The following is a 23,687-nucleotide window of genomic DNA, read 5'->3' on the forward strand; positions in this document are numbered from 1 at the left end:
CATGATCAGTTTACTGAGCTGAAGATAAATCACATGGTCAGTATCATTCTTAAGCAAGAAGAGGGCACTTCTGGGCGTTTTTAAAAAAAGCCTGTGTCTGCTTCTACCATGTGACTGGATCTTTTTATATGGGATGGTTTCAATTGTAGCAGTCAAGGGCTTCATGAGATGCAGTTACACAAGGACGTGAGCAAAAAAAAACCTGAAAAACCCAAAGAAAAATGAACAAGCTTAAGGGAGCTACTTGGTTCTCTGATTAGTCAAGTTCAGCTACGGGTCCTTGCACTAACCAGAGATTCTTTGAAAGAGGAAAACCAAAATTTTCAAAGAACTAATTTTCTGTATTTGACTTCATACTTTAGTAGCAACTGCTGATTTTTACTCTGGAGACTTTTAGAGAGCACATGATATCATTACACAACACAGTTTTGATGACCATGTCTTTCCAGATGAATTTTATTCTCTTATGGTCTGTCTGAAAGGTACGGGTGCCTGTGTGTGTATTCATGTGTGTGTGCACATGCACACACACACACGTATTTTATTGAGCTTAGGATAAATGTGTGTGAGTCTGTGTCTGTGTGACTAGGCATGCATTTGTATGCATGTGTGTTACATCCACTTCACTTTCCCCGTTTTGGTTTACAGGACCTCTGGTGGATGATCAGTCCGTCTGGAAGAAAAGTACGCCCACAAATATCACATGGAACTAGCTGGGCTTGGGCACTGGTCCAGGCAGCCTCATTTAAAGCATCAAGATCATAGAAACCTTTGGCTGGAAAATTAGAAAAAGAGAGTATCAGCTTTCATTCTGGAGACCCACATTCAACTCTTTATGGAAAATATTTTCAGGAAATACCTGTTGACTGAGCCTTTCTGTTTAACCAAACCATATTGCTTTTGCAAATGAAAAAGAAAAGAAAGAAGCAAAAGAGTAAAAAATATATTAAAAAGACTCTGTTTTTTGTCCCAGGGGTTGAATTAAATTAACTTCAAACTGAATCATTTTGTATTGTATGAGAGTACAGAGAAAACATCATGCTGTGTGTTATGATCTGCATTCTCAGCTAATTATTAACATCTTTGCATACATACTATTACCAGCAAATTCACTTTTTGGCTTTATTTCAAGCTCTGTTTAACGAGCATGTGTTATCTGACCATGGCAATGGGTGGGAGCGTATCGTACTTGAGAATATGCTCTTTGTACTGCTCTGGACAAGGGGCCCAATTTTCTTCCTGTTGGAGTCTATGCAAGTTATACTAAAAAGTGGAGTAAATCTTAGACAAGCCTAAAACCTTAGGGGCAAAACCTACAGTACCTTTAAGCCACAGCTTCCTGTGAGGTCATTGCACTAATGAATCCATTGTCATCTAAACACTAATCCAGCCTAACCCTCAGTTATTTTCCAGTGCAAGAAGAATGGCTGCTCTGAAAACTCAGGAGCATTCTTCAAATACCCAGATGTATTTTCAAGATTTAATTTAGGTCAAAAAAACCAAAACTTGTTTACTTTCATCTTGAAATGGACTTTCCTTCTGAAATGGATTTTCACACAGTGTTGTTTCAAACTGATTTGCAAAAAAGGCCAGGCAGGTTGCTTAATACCTGGAATTAGATCGTAAGGGTTTTCATTTGAAGTGCATGCAGAAAAAAATCCCCATGGCTCACACTGAAAATGTATTTGCTTCACCCTTCTTATTTGGTGTGACAATATAGAAAAAGATTGGGTTTTTTTTCTTTGAACTGTTAGCAGAGGACACTTTTTAAAAGAAAAGGATTTGTGCATTTAAAAATATTCCATGGTTTCTATCATTGGCACATGATAGAGCTCTTCATTAAAGGCCCATACAATTTTAATATGATTCATATCCAATGGTTCACATAACCACAATAAGCCTTAGATCTCTTAATATGCCTGTTCCTAATGTTCTTTTTGTTAGAAGAGCTACCAAGTAGTGTTTCTTTTCTTGGCTGAGACAAGTATCCCCTTTGCTTGCAGGAAATGAATGTGTATTTTCTGTACTTTGGAAAGTTTATGGAATATTAAAAAAAAAAAAAAGGAGAGGGAGAAAGAGAGATGACTTTCTCCTTGCAGGCATGCGTTAGGCATTCCACAAACAAAACACTGTGTAATGAGGGCAGTGGTTGTCTTCCTGTGACACTTGAGTTTTCAGAAAAAGATTTATGTAAGTTATAAAAAGTTTTATGTAAGCAGTTAATATTTCTGAGCTTTTTTTGAACATTGTCTATTTCATTCAACAACAGGGGTAATCCCTCCCCCCTGAGCTGAGAAACTGTGAGACAAGCAGTACATGCATGTGGTCTCAAGGTCAGTTACAGCATTTACCACATGATCAAGGGTAAGTATTACAGAAAAAGAACAACACTGAGATTATTTTCTCAAGGCCAGGAGTATGAGGCAGCTGCAGGGGGAACAACAATTTTAGCTCAAGCTACAGAACCGATCAGGCTTGCATCAGCAGGCATCTAGGGACAGATGCTGGAAGCAGGTCAGTATCCCCAGAGGAACTGTGGGCACACAACACCTCACAGGAGATGTGAGGCGCCTGATATGACTCATTGGGTAAATGAGACAATTTTCTGATTCATATCTGGGAGCCTTCTGCTAGATTGTTTTCTCAAAGAGTGGTTGTCTTTCTCCTTCCACTCCTTCAAAATAAGAATAGTGTATTTCAAAATAACCTGATTTGTCCTTTTGCATCCTCTTCTTTCACATGGAATTCTCATTTTCCCCATCTGTTTTACCATACAATGTGTAATAATTAAAAAGTGCTTAACATCTAAAAAAGCAAATACAATGAAGATGTCTTTTGAACCCATCTTTTACTGCAGATTCAACTAGGCCACTTGGCATCTATTAACCAAGTTCCAATTTGATATTATTTGAACTTTGATTATTATTTTGAACATCTGGTTAGTGTTCTCAGTGATCCTGCTCTCTCCTACATGTCTTCTGAGGATATATTTCTTTGTACTGCTGTAAACTGATATAGTTTATGACTCTTTCACAAGTGAGTTGTAGGAGACTTTGTCTACTTTTCCAGACATTAGGGGAAGCTGAAGGAAATTGTGGGGAATATAAAAAAAAAGTCTGTGTGAATTAAATGCCTGTGAGGAAGTGGTCCAAACTTGGCCCAAAGTAGCTCAGACCAGCTGGCAGAGCCAGGAAAAGCATCCAGCAGGAAAGGTGAAATAACTTTATGTGAGAATAGGGAAGTCCTGGGAACAGCTTCCAGGTGAAGCATGGATAGGAATTCCTTTTCATCCTACAGTTAACATACAACCCTGGGATACATATGGCAGCCCATCTCTGTGGGTGCTGGGAATCATCAGTGTTTGTTGATCTGAAGAAGTGGAATCTTAGAACCCACAGCACAAACATGTAAAACTGGCACAAAGAAAGTGTTTACTTTATACTACATTTATTTTTTTCTCCACTGTGTTTATATTACACTGTCTCACAATGAAAGCTTCTCAGACTTGTAAATAAAAAGGGATCAATAACATCTATGGGATGTTGACCATAGAAGAATCTGGCTGAAGTATCTCCACCTATGTTGCCTGAGGGTATTTTATTTTAATGATTCTGCGTCATGTCTGCACGTTATTTTTGGATGTTTTTGCTTGTTTTAAGACATGCCTGTCTACAGTGTTAGAAGGAGTCAAAAGGTAGTGATGTATTTGTGAAGTGGATTGCTAATCTATTTGTGTTTTGATTCAGGACATACTGACACATAGAGGGGACTGTCCCAGAAGGCATGTTCCAAAGATAATGACCACTCTTACTTCTATGGATGGATGCTTCACAGAAGGAAAGCTTAAAACAACCTCTTGAAAGTAAACTGGAGAATGAAGTACTTGTAAACTGTTTACCTATTGCTTTAAAATATGTTTTGTTTTTTTTTATTCCTCCCCCTTTTTTGCTCATCCCTCTTAATTTGGTCTGTAGCTTACCTTGCACGGTTCTGACTTCAGGCTTTTTGGGCTCTGGCCTTCTCAAGTGCTTGGGGAGGTTGTCATTCTCCTGGTACCATTTTTTCAGGCATTGTGGCTCATGTATACTAATAGATTTTGTTCCATACTCACGGCCACATATGTAGCAAATCACTGTTGGTGGCTGTCTTTTCACTTTTGCCTGCAAATAACAATGGTGAAGAAGAAGAAATATTGTTCTCAATATTAATTTTGAATCAGAATGACTTTGTATGAAAGCAATCATGTAGATAAGGACCTTGATATCTGTGAAATCCTTGTAACTGTTTCTTTCAGTCTGGTTTTGCTTGGATTCAGTCCTGAAGCTTGTAAGAGATGTTGCCTCATTAACTGGGCACCTGGAACAGGCAGGTTTGTTCTACAGATGATGAGCTGAAAGTTCATGTGTGTGACTAATCAATACTTAGCTGTGTTAAGTTTCATCTCTTTTATTTTCATACCTTTGAATTCAAGAAAATGCTAAGTCTTCACATGCAGAAACAACTCCTCTGCTTCATTAGGTTGCAATGCAGCATCCACCTTAAATGGTTGACACCATTTTTTACTTTCCAAGCAGAAGTAAAATGGAAAACAGCAACAAAAGCTTCCTCAGCTGAACTATTGATGTCTTGTACAGTAACAGAAAGGCTCCATCTTCCATCAGAACACAGCTCAAAGCGCTGTGTCCAGCCTTACTATCTCTTTTAAGGTGGAGAGTGAGGGCAGCTGTCCCAAGAGGTGATGGTGGCTCCTTACCCCACTTTTGCCACAGGTCAGTTAGCTGGTGGAATTCTTGGCCTTCAAAGACTAAAACCAATCCAAGATATTTCAGGATGAGGGGCAAAATAGGAACTACTGTTTGTTTTTCCCAAAGGCCTTAGTGTGAACTTTGCCAGTGACTGCAGCAAGGGCAGAACTGGACTCTAAGCAACTAATTGTTTCCACACTGAAGATCTACTTTGTTCTCAGACAAAAACAGCTCAACAACGGAAGAAAAAGATTCCTCAACCCCAAACCTCACAAATACATAATCTAAGGCTGAAAAATGTATAATTACTGTGGTATTGCAGACTATGGACTTGGCTGTGTCCTTAGGCGAGTCTTGGGCTAGGCGTGGTGTCAGTACCAGCCGTGCTCCAGGAAGTAGGACAAAAACATGCTGTAGAGAAGCACTTTGAGGCACACAGATGGGTCTCACAACCGCCAGCACTTCCTACACTTCTGACTGCAGAATACCAGTAAGAGATGAGCTATTCCCTGCCCTCCTCAAGTTAGACAGACAGCCACGCCAGACCAAATACGGGAAACCTTTCTCACTCAAACAAGAGTGGTGGGGGTTTCATTTTTTCCTCTGCTGCTGTGTAAGACAAAGCATAACCTGTTCCAGTATTTATGACTCTTTCTGTCAGCCCATCAATGTGTTCAAGAAATTCTGGGCAGCTCTTCTCACATTTATGCTACAGTCTGAAAATGTCATTAGTGAACAATCTGCATAAGATTGCCTTCCTGTATCACACATGTAATCTCACTTACATGAAAGAAATACTACTCCATAAAGTGTAGTTTTGCTGGGAAAAGGTGGACTTTGGAAAATTCTCACAGTGTCTTGAAATATAACATCCAAAGACAGTCTCTCCAAGGACATTTTCATCCTCTTGACTTTCAAATGGAATTTCCTTGCTATCTTTGATAACACAGTATTTTATATAAGCATATTTTCTAACAGATATAAAAATATAGCCTTCTCATATTTTTAGATGAATACAGCAACAGCTGTTTTAAGAACACCTTATAATTTTTCATTATCAAATTTCACCTACTTTTTTACTTCAAGTGGTGAGCTAGAACTTGTCTGATTTTGAACTAAGACTCTGGGTCCAGATACAAAGTCTTCTGAAAACACTTTATGTTTATTTGTGGGTTCTGGAGACCTTTAGATAAGGAGACTATAATCTAAACTCCTGAGGTCAAAGAACTCTTTTCAGTATGCATGCCTGCTGTGCATATGGTTATACTATTTTAGAAATGGTTTCTTAAAAAAATGCTAGGTGTAAAATCACTGGGAACACACTTTCCCCACTAGTTTTCATTAGCTAGGTTCCTGCCATTAATTTAAATGGTTACTTATTGGCTGAAAACTAGGAAAGAGCAATTTGATTTACATTCGGTTTGTAGGGACTATTTATTTACTAACAGAATAGGAAAAAGGAATCCTAGTACAAATGCAGAAATCTTTTCAATTAGGAATGTCTGTCTTTTGTAATTTCCACAATTAAAAACGGTACAGAAACAACAGCAGAAAGCAGAATTAATTAAAAGGAATCAGATCACTCTTAGGATGGAGTTATTTTTATTCCAGAAAAATACTGAGATTGACCCATCACCACACATACAATTATATACACCAATTATTCTCTGCACACATGTTTAAAACCTGAAAGAGATTAGCCTAACAACTGGTAGTAACAGATTTTTCTTTTTTTAACTGTGGAATCCAAGATACGATAAGCTTTACTTGGAATTTCTACAGCTGATGATATTTACCCTTCATTTCTTTTTATTTTCAGTGTGCCTATCCAAAATATCACATCTGGAGGCCCGCAGTTTGAAACTAAACTATTTTTGGAAACACCAGAATTTTCCAACCCAAACTACTCACAGGCCAGTGGCTAGGCTGTCTGTTCACTGCTTTGTTTTTAACTTTCAAAAAGGGTTGTAGGGAAGGTCTGTTCCTGAGGATATGTGTTATTATAAAAATACCTACAAATACCTAACAGTGTAGTTAGGCTTTCCTCTGGTGTCTCAGTATTTTCTTTTTTACTCCAAGACTGCTAAGTATGTCTGCGTGACTATGAATGAAGTTATTTAGCTCAGAGGGCTATGCAACTATGTATTTTCAATAGACCTGACATTACTTAAGGTTAGCCCCAGGCTGCTGTTATGGTGTTATATGAGGTCAAATCCTTCCATACTGCACAAAGCTTTTTATTTCTTCTTAAGTACACACAATAAGACTGACTTCCAAACTCCCCTACATAAATATTTATCACCTAGGACTGCACACACCTCTGCCTTTTCTTATTTGTTTAATTATCCATGTATTTTAATGGGAAAAGGGGAGGCATCCTGCCCTAGGATGGAGCTCTTGTCATCAACCTGAACTGCCCAAGGATTAGAGGCTCAGGAAAAGATTGGTACAAGCACTTAGCAGCAGCATTGTATTGTATGAAAGCAGTCATTTCCACACATTCTTCTCTGCCAAGTAAAACGCATTTTGCATAAGGATCAGGGACAAGGTATAGCATGGTTCTCATGACTATCTGAAGCTGCACTTCCCAGCCTACCAAATCTTTGAAACAGACACAACAGCCCTCACGACAGGAACTATTCATATGCCTGTGTAGGAAATTTCCTTGAACAGCAAGGTAATTCTGCAAGATGATGCACATAATTAAAAATACTATTCCACTGCAAGCACTGAAATATCCAATTTTGCTCCTGATGTGCTTTCTTTTTAAATTAAGTCAGTGTAATGAATATGGCATCTGTGTACAAGCAAAGGAAGGAAGCTCAGTCATTCCTAATGATAATACTTTCATTCAAACCACCCCTTCACTGTCCATTATCATCTAACTTTCTATATTTGCAATTTACTTGCCAGTATTCTAGGAGGGTGTTCAAAACCAAAAAAATGATGAGCAGAAAAAGCTCATCATTGACTTCCCACCTTTCTTAGAATTATTCTGCATCTGATGGAGTCTTCCCTTTACCAAGATGCTACCTGGCTTTATTCTAGAGTAAAATACAACATCAAGCTTGTTTCTATACAAATTTTCAAGATTAACGCTGTGTTAAAATGCATCACAATTCAGCAAAGGAAGATCAGTGAAACCTTTTTAGGTAGTTAACCAGATAAGAGGAAAACAGCAGATGGCAGCAGCATCTAATAGGCTTTTAAGATCAGCGTTATCTGTTGTCAAAACCCTCAAAACTCATAAACACATAGCAAGTTATTGACGTTCACTTATATGCATCACACATTTTTGTCTATGAAACAATAGAGCACAGGCTCTGTTTTACTGCAAGTCTGAGTTTCAGTAGCTCCAGACACCACTTCCATTGTTTGGAGTATCACAGCAGAATCCAAAGCAGAATTTCTGAGCTGATGTGACCCTTGAGAGTCTCTAAGCAAAGGCTGTTGTTTTACACAGCCAGACATGATTAACTCAGATATTTCATTGATTCTGAGAGTGAGGACAGGCACTGGAAGAGATAGTTTACAGAGGCTGTTCAATCTCCACCTCTAAAGGTGCAGAACTGAGAAAGAGTTTGTCAGTAACGATACTGGCCTAGCTGATGCCACATGCTAAAGGGAAGAGAACTCCAGGGCATACAGGCAGAGGCATATAGGGAGAAGTGCTTGCAGTTGTAAAGTTAAAATGCCCTTTAATGTGGTGTACCACTAAATCAGTCAGAACTTTATTTTGAAAATGAGGAAAATCCAGCTTTTTAATTTAGGGCATCTTTCATTGCATAGATTTATTTGACAGTAGCATTACTTCTCTTAAATACACTTATATAAGGGCTTGGTGGTTTTTTTTTCAGTTATTCCTTTCCTCTGATGTTTTGTTGAATCAGGACTTTAAGCAAGTACTTAAATAATTCACTGTCACAGTGAGTATGTCTGTTAAATGAGACAGGGGCTTCCCCAAATGCTTTCCAAAGAGGACTAAAACAGTTACCATTTCACTCCACTGCTAGTGAAGCACTACTTTTTAACAGAATTAATAAGCAGCTGAGTAGCTGGTAAGATGAACAAAATTAAAACTATATGCTGGAAAAAGAGGAAGACTGTAGAGGAGACATAGACCTTGTCCCTGTTCATAGCTAATCTGCAGTTATTCCATAAGCTTAATGCTTTTCCACACCCTTCAATGTGTGGACCTTTCAAAATGTTCAACTGGAAATGAAGATCCTCTCACAGAGAATTTAAACCTATGGGAAAGTGGCTTCCTTTGACAACTACTTATAATCTGCCTGCAAGTCCTGAAGAACCCCCTTGGATCACAGGATATTTCTTTCAGTCTTCCCATCCCACCTCTGTGTCCAATGCATAACTCTGTACTAGAGAACAGCTCTAAAAATAATACAATAATAGACCTCAGAGAGGTAAAATCCATCATCCCTTCCTAAAAGTCATTGTTAATAATAAAGTCCCTCAATTACAAACTGCAATCTGTACAGCCTCATTAGTTCTGCTGCAACTGATGAACCGTAACTGCTTGGAAGTAAATGAGGAAACCTGTTGTTCACAGAGAAGGAAGAACAGATTTGAACAGATTTCATTTTGGCTCTGCAGAGCTCACAGAAGTAAAAAGTGGTAATAATGTTGTTGTTCAACAAGTCAGCAGATGTGAGTGAATTCACAAAGGGAGCAGATACGTTGTGCAAGAGGGTAACATTTTTTAGAGTCACTGTCAGTGCCAAACCACATTCTAAACTTTTTTTTTTTTTGATGGCATTATAACTATAGAAAATTCCCCTCACCCTCTCTTTTTTAACCTACAGAATAATGTGTAATGGATTAAACTCTCTGCTTCACACCCTTGCCTTTCATTGAACAACCACCTTTAGAGCAATTACAGTTCTTTGGTAAAGAGCACAATGTAGTGTAAACAGCATTACTTTTCCTACAGCTATAAATGCAGCTGTGCAGCACTTTCAACTGCTTGTGGATTATGTAAAATTTGCTGATAAAAGACCTGAGGAGTGAACCTTAGTTTGCCAAAATCTATCAATTAGTGGCCTCATACAGCATAATAAAAAAAAGGTTCCTGATATCTTTAGTCTCACATGAGCTAGGGTAATGCTATTATCTTCATTTTATTCAGCAGCTGGTAAACTAACATGTTACATACTTTGACTTCTAAAGCATCTTTAGAAATGCTCTGCATAGCATTCCATTCCTTTGCTGACTGAGAGAGCTAAATCCCATTTTCAAAACTAATGTAGGCAATCAGGATTCCAACCCGCATTTGAAAAAAAAAAAGCCATTTAATTTGGACACTGAACCTAAATTTAGATATCTATCTTACAAAACTCCTGGCCAAAAGACAGCTTGTGCAGAAACAAATGCAGAAAAAATACCCCATTTTCCAAAACTCTGTGTAGCTTTTGGATAATGTGAATCAGCTTCTTTATTCTTGGATTCTGAATCAAATTCAGTGGAAAAAAATGTGCAGTCTTATTTATTTTATTGTTGTTATACCCAGAGCTGCTGCCTTTGAACATGCAGTCCTCAGTAAACTCATGTTCCATGCCAAGGTTAAGAATAACAGTAAAATATGAAAATCATATTTTGAAGTGCTGGATGCTTACAGGACAATGAAATGTTGCATTTTGTGTTAACTAACTAAGAATACCTAATATATCCTAAAATATATAACACCCAAACGTTGCCTAAGCTGGTCAATAGAATCTCCTAGGGAACTATATCAAGCAATGGTTCCTCTTGAGGATATAACTCTTAAAGATCAACAGAGAACCCAACTACTCTCATTCAAAAGGAAAATAAAAATAAATATGAAATATGAAGAAGTAATTTCCATTATTCCCTTCCCAGTATTTCCCTTTTCTTTATCCTCTATTTAGCAGAGAAACATTTGCATGGAGCTAAAGGGTCTTTCTGAAAAAAAAGTGATTTTAAATTTGATGGGAAGCCAGTCTGCCCTGGAGTGCCAAGCATCAAGATGCATCCACACCCTTTCACATAGCACATGCTTAGCAATTTACCTGGTCTGATACACCTGGTGCAGCCCTCCTCATTCCTTGATGGGCCTTAGATGGATCACCACTTGCTGAGCCAGTTCCAGATCTCGGACCATTACCAGATTTATGTGCGGTAGAGTCTGGTAGCCTCACACCTCGTTTGCTACCTCCTTTGCAACACCTTTCATGCACAGGGAGACGGTCAGGAAAAAAGGTTCGGCCACAGTTTCGACAGGGCACAAACTGGGCTTGAGCACTGTAATAAGCTGCCTCATTTTCATCTGCAAGCGTATAGGAACCACCAGCAGGGACCTCAGGTTTCCTGGGCTCTGGCCTTCTAAGGTGCCTTGGTAGCTGATTGTTCTCAATATGCCACTTCTTTAGGCACTTAGGTTCATGTATAGAAATAGACATTGATCCAAATTCTCTGCCACAGATATAACACACCTTGAAGGGAGGTCTTCTGGGGAAGGGTGTTCGAGACATGTCTGAAGAATCTGGCGGCTGTGATACTATTGCAGTGCCTGGTCACCTTTTCTGGGATCCAGCTTCTAGATGTACTACTTTGGGAAAAATCCTGGGAAGATCTGGCACGTTAGATGGTGAAACCTGCTCTAAAGGGAAGGTGTTAGAGATACTAGGGGCTTCTTCAGCACTTGATAGAATACTCCAAGTTTTGTTCACATTCTTTTCCTTGACATTTGTTTCCATGAAGGGTATAACATTTCAGGAAACTTCTCTCTCTCCTACACACAAAGGGCTTGAGAAAGTCTGTTATTAAGAATGATTCTGTATCTTCTTAATCCATTTTCATGAGCCAAAATATATTAGGGAGTTCAAAGCTGGAACACTGAACCTAATGGCTGTTACAGCAAATAAAGCAGGTTTCTGTGTGTTTTCCTTCTGTCTTTTGTTCTTACACAACCCTGAAACAAATGAAATTAGCACAAATTAATAAATGTGCTCTCTCTAGCTAAGGTTACCAACCATCAGTTTATCACAAGGAATAATTAAACTTACTAACCTGTTATATTTTTAAATAGCAGATAAATAACATCAAATATATTCTTACCCATAATTATCAGCTGAAAGTGTAAACATAAAATTCTGGTCCCGGAGGATGTAAAATCATGAAGGACATGACAGAAGATGGGTTTGCACAAACTGAAGCTGGAAATGCAAGTGCTCTGGAGTATAATCAATATGCTTTATTTTCATTTACTGATAGAACTGGTATTTCTGGCAGTCTTCAGTTTAGAAGCTTTTTCTGTTGATACTTAAATATAATTTCCCTGTCTCCAGAGACATAAGACAAAGCCCCTTAGTGGAGAGATGTCAATGTCCAATCTACAAAGGGACAGTCAGAAAGGAAAGTGTTCCCAGTCTATTGGTTGAAGGACATTTTTAGGCCCCTCTACTCAGCACTTGTGGTGTCTCAAACTCTCTGACCAGTCTTGATTCTCCCAGTATAGGAGTGTTACTAATGAAATGGAGCAGGTTTATTAATAAGGCTTACTGAGGTGCTTTGGGAGCTGAAGCACACGCTGGATGAGAGAGTAAGGGCACTGCATTTATTTAGTCTCCAGATGGTACTAAATATGTTTCATTTTTTCATTGTCCAGTCTATCCCTTTGTGCTTTATCCCTTATATGTTCATTTCTTACAATATTTTGTGCTGGTCTGCCAAGGATCAGAAAATACAATTCAGACCATACACATGAACAGCAGAGGCTACTGTTTTAATTGCAAGGAAAAATAAAAAAAACCAAAAATGTGCTAGGTTTGTGTGCAAACCTAGCACATTGCATAGATATGTAACTGCCAAGGACAATCTACTTTATCTGTAATAGAAGAAACATCTGGCTAAAGTCATCTCACTCTTACTAAATATTCCAGACTTTATCTCACCTTCCAAACTTGTAGGGGGTTCCTAACACACAAATATATCCACATTGGCTGTCTTTGTGTCTTGGTTCACTTCCTCTGCTGCAACCATCCAAACTGGATCTGCTTTTTACTGCTTTTTTGTCGTGTCACCATTGAAGATGCTGTTCCCACTTAACAGCCTTTTTACCATTATCTGTCCCACCTCTGAACCCATGGGCTGATTTTTACTATACCCAAAGGCAATGACATGGTTTTGTCATTACCTCTGAGATGACAAACTTAAACTTTTTCCGTGACATTCAGAAGCACTGAGCTCATTCTCGTCTCTTACAAATATTCTGGGGGATATCTTAAGTACAGGGGCAACAGTGAAAAAACAAGTTGTCACCAGGTTTATGTGAGTAGTCATCCTTTTGCCAGGCACACAAAAATGTTTAGATTGCTGCATTGACACTGCTTCCTTAAATACTCACAAAGCTGCATATTTCTGGGACACTTGGGATACTTTCTTATTTTAAAAAAAATTCTTGTGAAGCTCGTATTTATTTGTAGGTAAACTGGAAAATGTGAAGACCATCAGAGCCAATCTGTGATTTGTACTGGAACAAATCTCTGTGAGAAAGTATGTTGTAGTTAGCTGTTAAAAATAAAATTCTTGAGGGCCATTATACTTTGCGCATTCAAAATTAACACCTCGTCCAAAATTGTATTAGATAACTGCAGTCTGCTGAAAAATAGGGTAAAGTATGTGGCTGTAGTATCCTCTCATGTCTGAAGCTATCAGGTGTATCAGGTGCATATAATGTACACTGACAGTTACACAAAATTATAGCACTGGAATTTTTAGTTCAGATACCAAAATAATAGGCTCTGCAGTATGTGAAATTAAATGTGCAAACTAGTATTTAGGCTACTGTACTGCAAGGCTGTTTCAAAGACTGGGAGAGTTTCCAAGGAGAGTGGCCTGTTGTATGAATCCAAGTTGGGAAGTAGCCAAGCTCTTTAGGAGGATGAAGGGAATGGAGAGCCAGGGAAACATTAAAGGGTCATAATGGCAGGGGAGATAAGGGTTATTGGCGGGTCACAGGAAGGGAGCATCAGAAAGTTCAGTAACATTTCAGGGAACTTCTGAACTTCGCAAGGTCCTATTTATGTCCTATTTATTGATTTATGTCAGAATGAAACTTTCTCATACCTGAGAGGACTCTTAAAGCAACAGTGAACACAGAACTGCCTGCCATATGAAGAATGTTAGGTGACTAAATCTGTTGCCATTAGGAATGAATCAGTCAATAAAAGATGCTATAAACAATCTATTAACAATATAACCTATTGTTGGATTTCCAAGCTTGCTATTGTAAATACTTCATAAGAGAATTATGCTTCCTTGTGGGGATTACACCATTTGGTCTACATTTATTCCTGCCAAGTTGACTGTTATTATTTGGAAACTTCCTATAAATTCAGTGTGAAATGAAAAGGCGTATGAGCAGTTCAAATCTTCTCTCAAGCTCAGTGGTAAAGATGTGGAAGTAAATCAGGACTGGGATTTAACAATTCAAAACATAAAACTTTCTTATGTTTTTCTTTTTAAAATGTTGCAACATATTTTAATAAAGTGGAAAGGTACAGTTGATCATTGTGTACAGCTATGGGAAAACATTTTTCTCCTCTGCAAGTTCCACTGAGGACAATATTTAAAAACAATTTCATGAACTGCAGCAACAGGTCACTTACAACTAGTGGAGAAGTTCAATTTAATTAAAAGCAAGTGAAATACTATGGCTAGTTTAGAACCAGGCTAAGAGCTTCAGTCTAACCAAAATAGAATAGAATGATGAGCGCACAAATAGCTCAGTACATCTATCATCTTCTTGTCCTGAAGTGGGAACTGGAACTCTTGCACACAGTTTTTAAGCTTGACCTAATCAATTGCAACAATAACATTATTGCAACAACAGCAACAATAGCATTATTAGCCCTGCCAGAAATTGCAACAATAGCGTTATTAACAATGCTTCACTTGTGCTGCCTTCTCTTAGCTGCCGTGTGTGAGTCAACCTATAGAAGTGGAAACTTCTTCCCTGAAACAGCCTTCTTTACATCTTGTTTCATGTCAGTGCTAGAACCTGGAAGCAAAGTTGACACATACGTTTCCTATTTCCTGCATGCAGCCCATTTCTGAAGAGCGACCCTCTCTGTTTTTCATCTCTCTTGATTCTCTCATGTAAACAATTCCTCAAAAACCATTATAAGGTCATTTTATAAGCCTGGATTCCTTGACTGAATTGAACAAAACATACTTGTGTTAGCTGGGGGATTAAACTGGCTGTTTCCAATGAATCCTCAACACTACTGCTTTTCACTTAGCTAGAATTCCACACGGAGACCTCCCAGCTATAAAAAAACCCAGAGTTTACCTTATGGACGAACACATTGCATGAAGCCTCCTACTGCCAGGATATAACCATGCTTATTCAATGGACAAGATACAGAAACAGCTGTGAGAATCTGGGGAATATGTTTTTGTAGAGTTTATGGATGCTGACTGGTATCACAGCCTTTCCATGTGTAGTTGTGTCAGGCTGTAAACTCTGTTTAATCTATATGGCTGGTTCAGTGTCACTGCTCTAATCTGCAAGCACAGAAAGATAAATCCTTGCACCAAATAAACACAGAGCTAAAACAAAGGTCACAGAGCTTTCAAGCTTACATGTCAAGAAAACCCCAAGAACCTCTTAGACATGTTTGACTCCATCTAAAAGCAGAGACAATTTCAAAAAAATTCCCCTTGGACGTGCCTGGCTTCATCTAAAAGCAGAGACAATTTTCAGGGAAGACCATAAACAAGCAAAATAAGTAGTGGGAACCAATTCCTTTGCTATTTTTAGAAAAAATGTTTGATAAAGCTGAGACGGATTTATATGGAATACTTGCTTCAGGTGACAGTGGCTTAAATCCAGGAGGCTCTTTTGAGAGGTCATCTATAACTGTAGAGTGCTTACACAATCAAGACTCCTGTAACAGAGTTATGGGAGTGTCTGCATGGGTTGATCTGCTTGAGGGAGAGGATGAAAGGCCACAGACACACATTAAATGAAGAGGAAAACATATGGTTCCAAAATGGTGGCAAATACAAAAGCCTGGCAGAAGCTCAGCAACAGATCAGGTTGTCAGTGCCAAAAAAAGAATAGACTAATTTTAGCTTGGAGAAAGGAACTGGTTAATTCATCATTTCAGATTCAAGAACTCTTGGCTGTGTGAACCCTCATTTATACAAAACCTCACTTCACTCTGAGTTTTCCCTTTCTTCAATACTACACTCAGTGTTGTATACTTATTCTGCCTGTTCACCCTGCAGTGCTTGGAGCCATAAGCTTTCTGTTTGTGACACCACGTTGTTATGTGGGTCCTTTAATAAGGGTGATTTATGTACATTGGATTAAATTCACAATTATTCTAAAAGAAAATATTTTACTTTTAATACCTAACTTCACTGTTATATAAATTGGAAATGTCTTGAATAGCTTTAAATGAGGAGCAACAAGCAAAATCTTCTTGTACTATAAGGGCACCCAGAGATCCTTGTTTTTCAGTCTGGGCTGGACTGTGTAAACAGACAAAGGAGAAAACTCAGTATAAGAGGACATAAGATATAGAAAGAGAGAGATGAAATAAGTGATCTGCCAAGAATAACACAGCAAGTCTGAAAAAGAAGGAAACTAAATTAAGATTTTCTAGCACCCCAATACTAAATTAGTCCGGTCACAGGATTTTCTAAGGCTGATCCCTAACTTTACCGTCAAGATAAAGGTAAGTCTTTTTTCTCCACTTTCCTGGGTTCTCATTACATTTACATGTAAAAGAGGCGTCAGAAAGGACCAAACTGACATCCTCTGTTGAGTCCCAGAAAACCTTGCTTCAGGCTCTTTCCAAATAAAATGTTTTCTATGAGGCTTCCCATTATTCTTTAAGGGAAAGCAAATGAAATTAAATCAACATCTTAAGCTTTATTTTTTCTTGTGCTAAATGTTTTGTATTGCTCAATTATAAATCATTTTAGAAATCCGTTAACACAAAAGTGCTCAAACATAAGCTGGACAAAAATATTGGACAATTTGTAGTATCTTACTGTTGGATCTGTTTTTCATTGAAAGATAAAAGGAAAAAACATTCTTATATGTCCAACAATATTTTTAGCAAATTAACCACATATTAAAAACCTCACATTTTTCCAGCTCAGCACTACATTCTCTCCACAGTTTATGGCTGAAGGAGTCTCCCTTCGTTAGTCCTAGAGACTAATAATTTCCTTCAGTCATCTGAAAAGAATAATATATTATTTTATTGAACTTAAATAAATATCACTGAGATGTAGGAAATCCAAAGTTTACTAGTCAGGATGCTTCATCTTGTCACAGTGGAGTATGATCCTTGTTTTTATGCATCCTCCTCTCTCAAGAAACTACTTGCAAGCTCCAAACATACAAATATTGGCATATACCTCACTTCTGTCAGCTTCAAGACTTTGTTAGTCTGTAAGTATCTAGTATCTAGTATCACAGTAGCCTGGCCTAAATGCCTTAGCAGTAATGTGCCCTCAGAAGTGTGGAGCTTGCTCCAGCAGAGGATCAGGTGCACATACACCTTTTTCCCCATGTGACCTGCAGCCCAGAGGGTGGTGGTTATGCCGTTGTTTAAAGTGGATGCAGCCAGACAGGAGGACAGGACAAGAACACTCAAAACCAAGTATGTCAAGTTAAAAAGCCATTGTTTGCAAACAGGCTAGAACCATCTGGGAATTTTCTAGTGAACATTTTTCCCACTGTTTAAAGTGTTGGTTAGACAAAACTGGAAGTCTCCTCAAAGACGTACGTACCTGTATGAATTGCACTAGAGAGAAATCGTGTGTGTCTCTGAGCCTGTGTCTGTGTGTGTGTGCAAAGGTCCATTACAATATAAGAGAAAGAAAATACATAACCCAGAGGTGTCTATACAATATTTATATAGAACTCCTTAAGGTGTTCTTTGTAATGAGACAATCAACCTAGTTAAAGCTTTTTGTAATTTTCCTCTGACCAATGAAATGACCATGTGATTCTTTGTATCTGATTATCTTCCTACCTAAAACTTTATGGGTCAATGAAAAAGTCCCTGACATGAACAGCAGCCAGTGTATACTTGGCATTTAAGAAGACCCTACACATAATTATGCAGTAATTACATTTATGTTGCTTAATCAACTCTATCTGATTTAATTTTATGACTGTGTTACCAGAGAAAGCTGGAGACTGGTTCTAGAAACCCAGTAATTCTTTCATGTTACTATGTCCTATGCCTAGACATATGAAATAATTCCTTTGATTTGACTGAAATCCTAACATTATATGAAGAAATTATGATTGCTACTAGTTAAAATACATGGGAAAAAATGAAACATTTTTACTGAAAAAAATGTAACTTTTCACACTTTTAAAATTCAAAAACTTTTAAAATTCAAAATCCAGTAACACCATTTTCTCACATCTCAGACATCCTTTCTGCTCTAGAAAGAATGTTCTTGGGTTTTGTATCTTACTTAGTGATGCTTTACAACTTAGCAGGGTAAAGATTACCTGTTTTACTCACCATTATTTAACACACTCATGTCATATTCTAAAGGAATAATATTACTGCCTCCATACTTTTTCTTGTGCAAAAATCAGCAGATATATTCCCTTTCTGGGTGACATTGGGGATATTTACAGATCACATTCTTAATCATCTTCAGTTACTAGTATGTATCTGTGAAATTTACCCTGCAAATCCTAGATGGCATATCAGATATGCACCAAATAATGAACAGATTGGGTACGTTAACCCCGCCCACAGCACGCAAGTATGAGAGCAAGTGGACATTGAAGCAAGTATGCTTACACAGCTCAAAGTCAGCTACCTGTACTTTCTTGCTCCAGTACCTTTGTTCAGCATTTCCATTCCTGGAACTCATATGTGCAGAACCAGTTTTTTTCTAGTGATTTTGATGATGACTATGCAATTATTTCAAGAAAGAAGCTCATCTTTAGGGAAAAAAAATAGGTGGATGGATAAATGCATATTCAGTTATGGGTCTGAAACAAAAAGAATAGAAGCCAAGAATGTCAGCTTGAACAAACTGACACAAGTCAGCGGAAATCTGAAGAAGGATGACACTGCACATGTGCTGAGAGCCTGTCACTGCAAGTGTAAAGTGATTCAGTGATGGAAAGACACTTTTCTCAATAAGCTGCAGTACCACTGTTACATTATACAGGATAAAGTAATCCAAAGGGGTAAATGTTCTTTTTTTTTACAGTGTAAATCAGTCTTAATAATCTTAGAATACAGTGCATCTGCTAATAAATTATTCAATAACTAAGGTTTTTGGTACTTTTGTTATGAACAGGATACTCAGATAGATAATCTGATTACCATGGAAATTACTAAACTCAGCAAGAAAGACCAGCTATTAAAATACGGAAATTAAACAGAGTTAGCAGAGAGCCACAATACCAAAAGACAAACCAAGGGAATCTAGAATAGCAGATGAAGTGGAAAATGTCTAGAAAAGCAAAACTCTGGATATTCCAATTATTTTGTGAAATGTTGGAAAACCTAACAAGACATTATTAAATACTCATTATTGTATTTTGCACTAATAATACAGCACATCCTAATACTTTGCAGAACACTCATGATGTAGTGACACAAAAAAAGGCTGCCCACTAAATCTGTTATACAAAGAAGCATGTTAGGAGGGCTATCAAAACATTCACCATATCCAGGATTTTGAGAGCTCTTGTTCGTAAAAAATCTTAAAAGCAACTTTTTTCTACATTAGTGTTTTTCTCCTCCAGATTAAATCAACAGTAATTTACAACTAGTGTGAGAGGACATGATGGATAAAGGTCATCAAGTTTTACCTGGTACCCCTGGGTCCTGGTGGTTCTGTAATTGTCATGTTTAATGATCTTTTTCTCATCTTGTTTTTGAAGCATTGGTCCATATTGCCCTTTTTTCTGTCTTATAATTCTTTAGTGAATAGGATTAAATTCCATGTACCAACAGAAATACCTATGAAATATAAGCCTGAAATATCCCCAGATAATGTGGCTTAAATGAAGAGACATGTCTGAGCTCCTTACTGTGTAACCATAATTTCACCTGTTTATAAACCAGTGCATTCTGTTATAGACCAATATCTGATGGAGTTCAGTAGACAGAAAAGTAAATTTTAGTAAAATACATAAATTTGTAATGAAGGAAATGGTATTAGTTTGTAACTTAAGCAATCAGTTGCTTAAGCAGACAGTACCTTAAGAATAAATTTTGTAGTAAGCTTTAAGATAAACACTTGGACAGCAAAGTTTTCTGTTTCTGTTGTGCTTTCCAAACAAAACAAAGCAAAATAAAATGGCTTTTTAGTAAACCTTTCCATTATTGTTATGTATCACACGTTTTCCAGGAACAGAATGGAAAGAGATAATTTCTGTTATACAGGACAATCAGTAATTATGTGCCAGGTAGGTAGGGCTGTCTTTTATAGCAAGTAACATTTCTAGCTTTCAATGTCCACATTGTTGGCCATGAGTGCTGCAGCTGTATTCTCCTGTCCCTTGAAAGACAGACATAAATGAACTCAGTCCACTCCCCTAGAAGAGTGGAGAACCAAGAAGTCAGAACATCTGGCCTGGAAAATGCTCATGCACCCTTTTTGCCAAGCCAGGCAAGCCTCTGCAGAAACAAATTCCAGAGAACAAATGCATTATCATCACAGTAAGCACTAAAACGCATGAATTTATTACCAGCTAGCTGGTCTAAGGGTAGAAAGCCACACAAATCTTTGTTGATTGATCTTTCTACCTATTTATAACTGGGCCCCTGACCTCTGCAGGAAGCCGGCCATCTGGTACTCAGGGCAAGCACTGTTTTAGCTGGATGAGGACAGGACATGGGGCTGCATTATTTAAACCTTGGCTGACTGAAGCTCAGGCCAAGCACGCTGTCAGTACCATCTTCACGGGGAAATCAGGTGCAAACTAGCAGAACTGGGTTATGAGCGCAGAGGATCCCGTGCCTGTTGGCCAGGCAGAAAAGTGGCTTGGACTTCGGGAGAGAAGGAAAAGCACGGTTCCGCCTCACCCAACCACTTCTCCACCGCCCTGTTCACAGGCTTATTCAGATCCAAGGCTCGTGAGACCAGCATCTAATTTTTCATGTCCTCCTAAACATCTGTTACCTCCGCTTGGATCAAAATTCCCTCATGTCCCCACGGGCTGGGTTTCTGCGCCGTTGCCCTGTGGCTCAGTGTGCCCGTTTCGGAGGGAAGGAGGGAAGGCGCTCACGGGCCCCGCTCCCGCCGCTGCGGCCGCGCACCGCCGTTACCACGGCAACGCCGCACCGCATGCAAACCGCTGCCGCCGGTGCGGCCGCCGATTGGCCGGCGCGGCTGTCAGTCACAGCCACGAAAGCCCCGCCCCTGGCCCGCCGGGCGCTGTGGGGTGCGCGGGGAGCCCCTCGGATTTGGGGCAAAACCCGTCTTTTGCTGCCAGGGACTGCGGCTGCGGGGAACGTCTGATCAGCTGAACACCGGCCAGTGTTCTGTGGGAAGTGTCCCTGCTCAGGTCTGCATACATGCGGGGGACCACTCTCTCAATCCCTTTCGCCTCTTGGCTAGGTGAGAAGGGACAGATGGCATCATTGTGAAGCTCAAGCAGCAGACAAGGATAAGCATGAGGAGTCCTAAATCCATCTCCCACGCAGGCACTCTTCTCATTCAAAAATTCACACTTTTCCACCAGACTGTGTTCAACACTTTTCCAAATTTAACTTTTGCAAGCTTCATATTTTCCATAGAAGTTAATTCTACAGAAACAATGATAAATGATTGGTACAAGAAAACACCGCTGATCCGAACATTCCCATGGCAAGTGTTCTCTGGTGGCAATGCCAAGAGCAAGCCAGCAGTGCCACTTTCATGCTGCCCCTTTCTGCATAACAAACTTCAGTTGTCACTTGGTGATGACCTTAAAATACACAACAGGCATCATTTGCATAGGGTCTTGCCAAGAGCCTTTGTGTTCTGCTAAGCAACAGAGATCTACTGCAAACAAATTCTAGTACCTGCTGGAAATTTTTCGTGTGCCGGGTATGCTGGTAAGGCAAACATGAAGCAATCCTGTCAAAAGGGTTTTACAACACCACATCCTTCAACCATGTGAATTCTCAGGCCTGAGACTCAAAATTAAAATTACAAAAAGCTTTCAGAGAAGCTAAATCAGGTTGCCTGATTGGAACAAGTTGCATTTCAAAACATCAGTGTGCAGAGAAGGAAAGTGATAGCAGGCAAGGCCTTCTGACACTGCAGCACCAGTAAGCTCAAGAGTTAATTCACCTTTATGCTGTGTATGGCAGAGGGTGTTCATCAAATGAGTAGCACTTGGATTAAAAGCAAATGGTATTTAACCTGCACTTTGCCTTAGGGTTTAAACACAGTTTGTATTGCACCAAATTTATTGTCAGCATGACACAGAGCTCCCAGCTTTTGACAGAATTAAGATGCTGACCCTCTTTTTAGCAGTATTTTCAGAATGCTTTGATGCCATCAAAAATACAAGAAAATTTTTTCACCTTCAGCCTTGATTCTATCACCCAAGACTGTTAGTTTCAAGTTATTTGAGGCTACAAAACTCTGATCATTGTATGTGACAGATAAATAAACACTAAAGATTAATAGTGCAGTTACAGAGTCAAAATCTAGGAAGTGCTAAAATTAAAGTTACCCTTTGCCTCACAGATCCAACAGAAAGTTTATAAATAGAAATAAAAGTATGTTTGCATGTTGTAAACACCTACATTCACCTATGTGTCTTCAGAAAATAAAAAACATTTTTCTCCATTGTATGATTTTAGGTGGTAGACAGGTTATGACTGTTGTTTCCACATGAGCTGTCTCAGATGTCAGCTCAAAGGTCTGAAAATAGCAAGAGAGTAATCACAGAACAAGATTTAGGAAAAAGACCCCAACATCTTACTGGTTTTTTGTTTGAATTAATAAAAGTGTTTTCAAATCATCAGAAATGAGGAACAAACTAAAGAATACTTCTATCCTAATTTAAAAGCCCATCCCAAATCCTTAACAAAGTTCTCATCAAGGTGATGAAATCAATTTTCTGTTACAAGTACAGTCAATAAAATAGACCGATTTTTTAATAAGTTACTATGTATATAAAACCTGGTAATTTTTTGTATAAATTTGTATTAATGCTATATTAAAAATTGGTGAGAAAAATCCAGCTGAATTCCTGATTGGCGTATTATGTGTGTGTGTATGTGTGTATGCTTGTATGTATGTAGATGTTTAGGTATTTGAAAAAAACAAAAATGGACAACCCTGAAAAATGTTTGCTATATTACATATGCCATACATGTGGTTTACTGCAGCTGACTGGTACAGATCTGTGTTATTTTAAATTGAACAGTACAAAATTGCCTTTAATCTCCTCTGGTTTGTATCTTTTCCATACTCCATTATCAACTCTTGCTGACTAGATAGAATACAAACAAAAACCACAGTAATTACTTTTACCAGAGAAAGAAAACCAGCAGAAATTAATTGCTTTCCGTTGTGTATCTTCTTCAAGCCAGGCTCTATCCCAGAGTGGACAAGATAGTCTCTAGAACAGGTTTTATTATACGAAGTAATTTGCATTTCATGTACGTGTGCAATTAAGGCATCCTGGAACAAGAGGAAGGATCATAGAGAAGCTATGGGAAACTTATCATAGGATATCAATGTGTCTGATAATTTCCCAAAGGGCCTGAGACAAACATCAATAAAAATATTTGTATCCCAGCAAGATAGGAACAGCCCTGATACAATTACTTCGCACATATTTTTGTAACCATCATTCCAACTAATAACTCTTTTGCTTCTGCTGCCCTGTTTTGCTTCCTGCAAAACTCTGGGTGGGATCCTATCTGAAGGTCAACTTGGAAGCAGCAGAGGAACAATAAA

General features: G+C 38.5%; 1 protein-coding gene across 1 annotated transcript; it reads right to left on the bottom strand.

Moving 5' to 3' along the window:
- Positions 1-383: 383 nt before the first annotated feature.
- On the bottom strand, positions 384-21,022 carry LOC125320241 (zinc finger protein 474). The gene is made up of 4 exons (XM_048292365.1): positions 20,910-21,022; positions 10,790-11,691; positions 3,980-4,160; positions 384-775 (listed from the first exon to the last, which is right to left on the bottom strand). The coding sequence occupies exons 2-4, from the start codon at positions 11,249-11,251 to the stop codon at positions 624-626; spliced, it is 795 nt and encodes a 264-aa protein (XP_048148322.1). The 5' UTR covers positions 11,252-11,691; positions 20,910-21,022; the 3' UTR covers positions 384-623.
- Between the last annotated feature and the right edge of the window lie 2,665 nt (positions 21,023-23,687).

Source organism: Corvus hawaiiensis, chromosome Z (assembly GCF_020740725.1).
Source record: "Corvus hawaiiensis isolate bCorHaw1 chromosome Z, bCorHaw1.pri.cur, whole genome shotgun sequence".
NCBI lineage: Eukaryota > Metazoa > Chordata > Aves > Passeriformes > Corvidae > Corvus > Corvus hawaiiensis.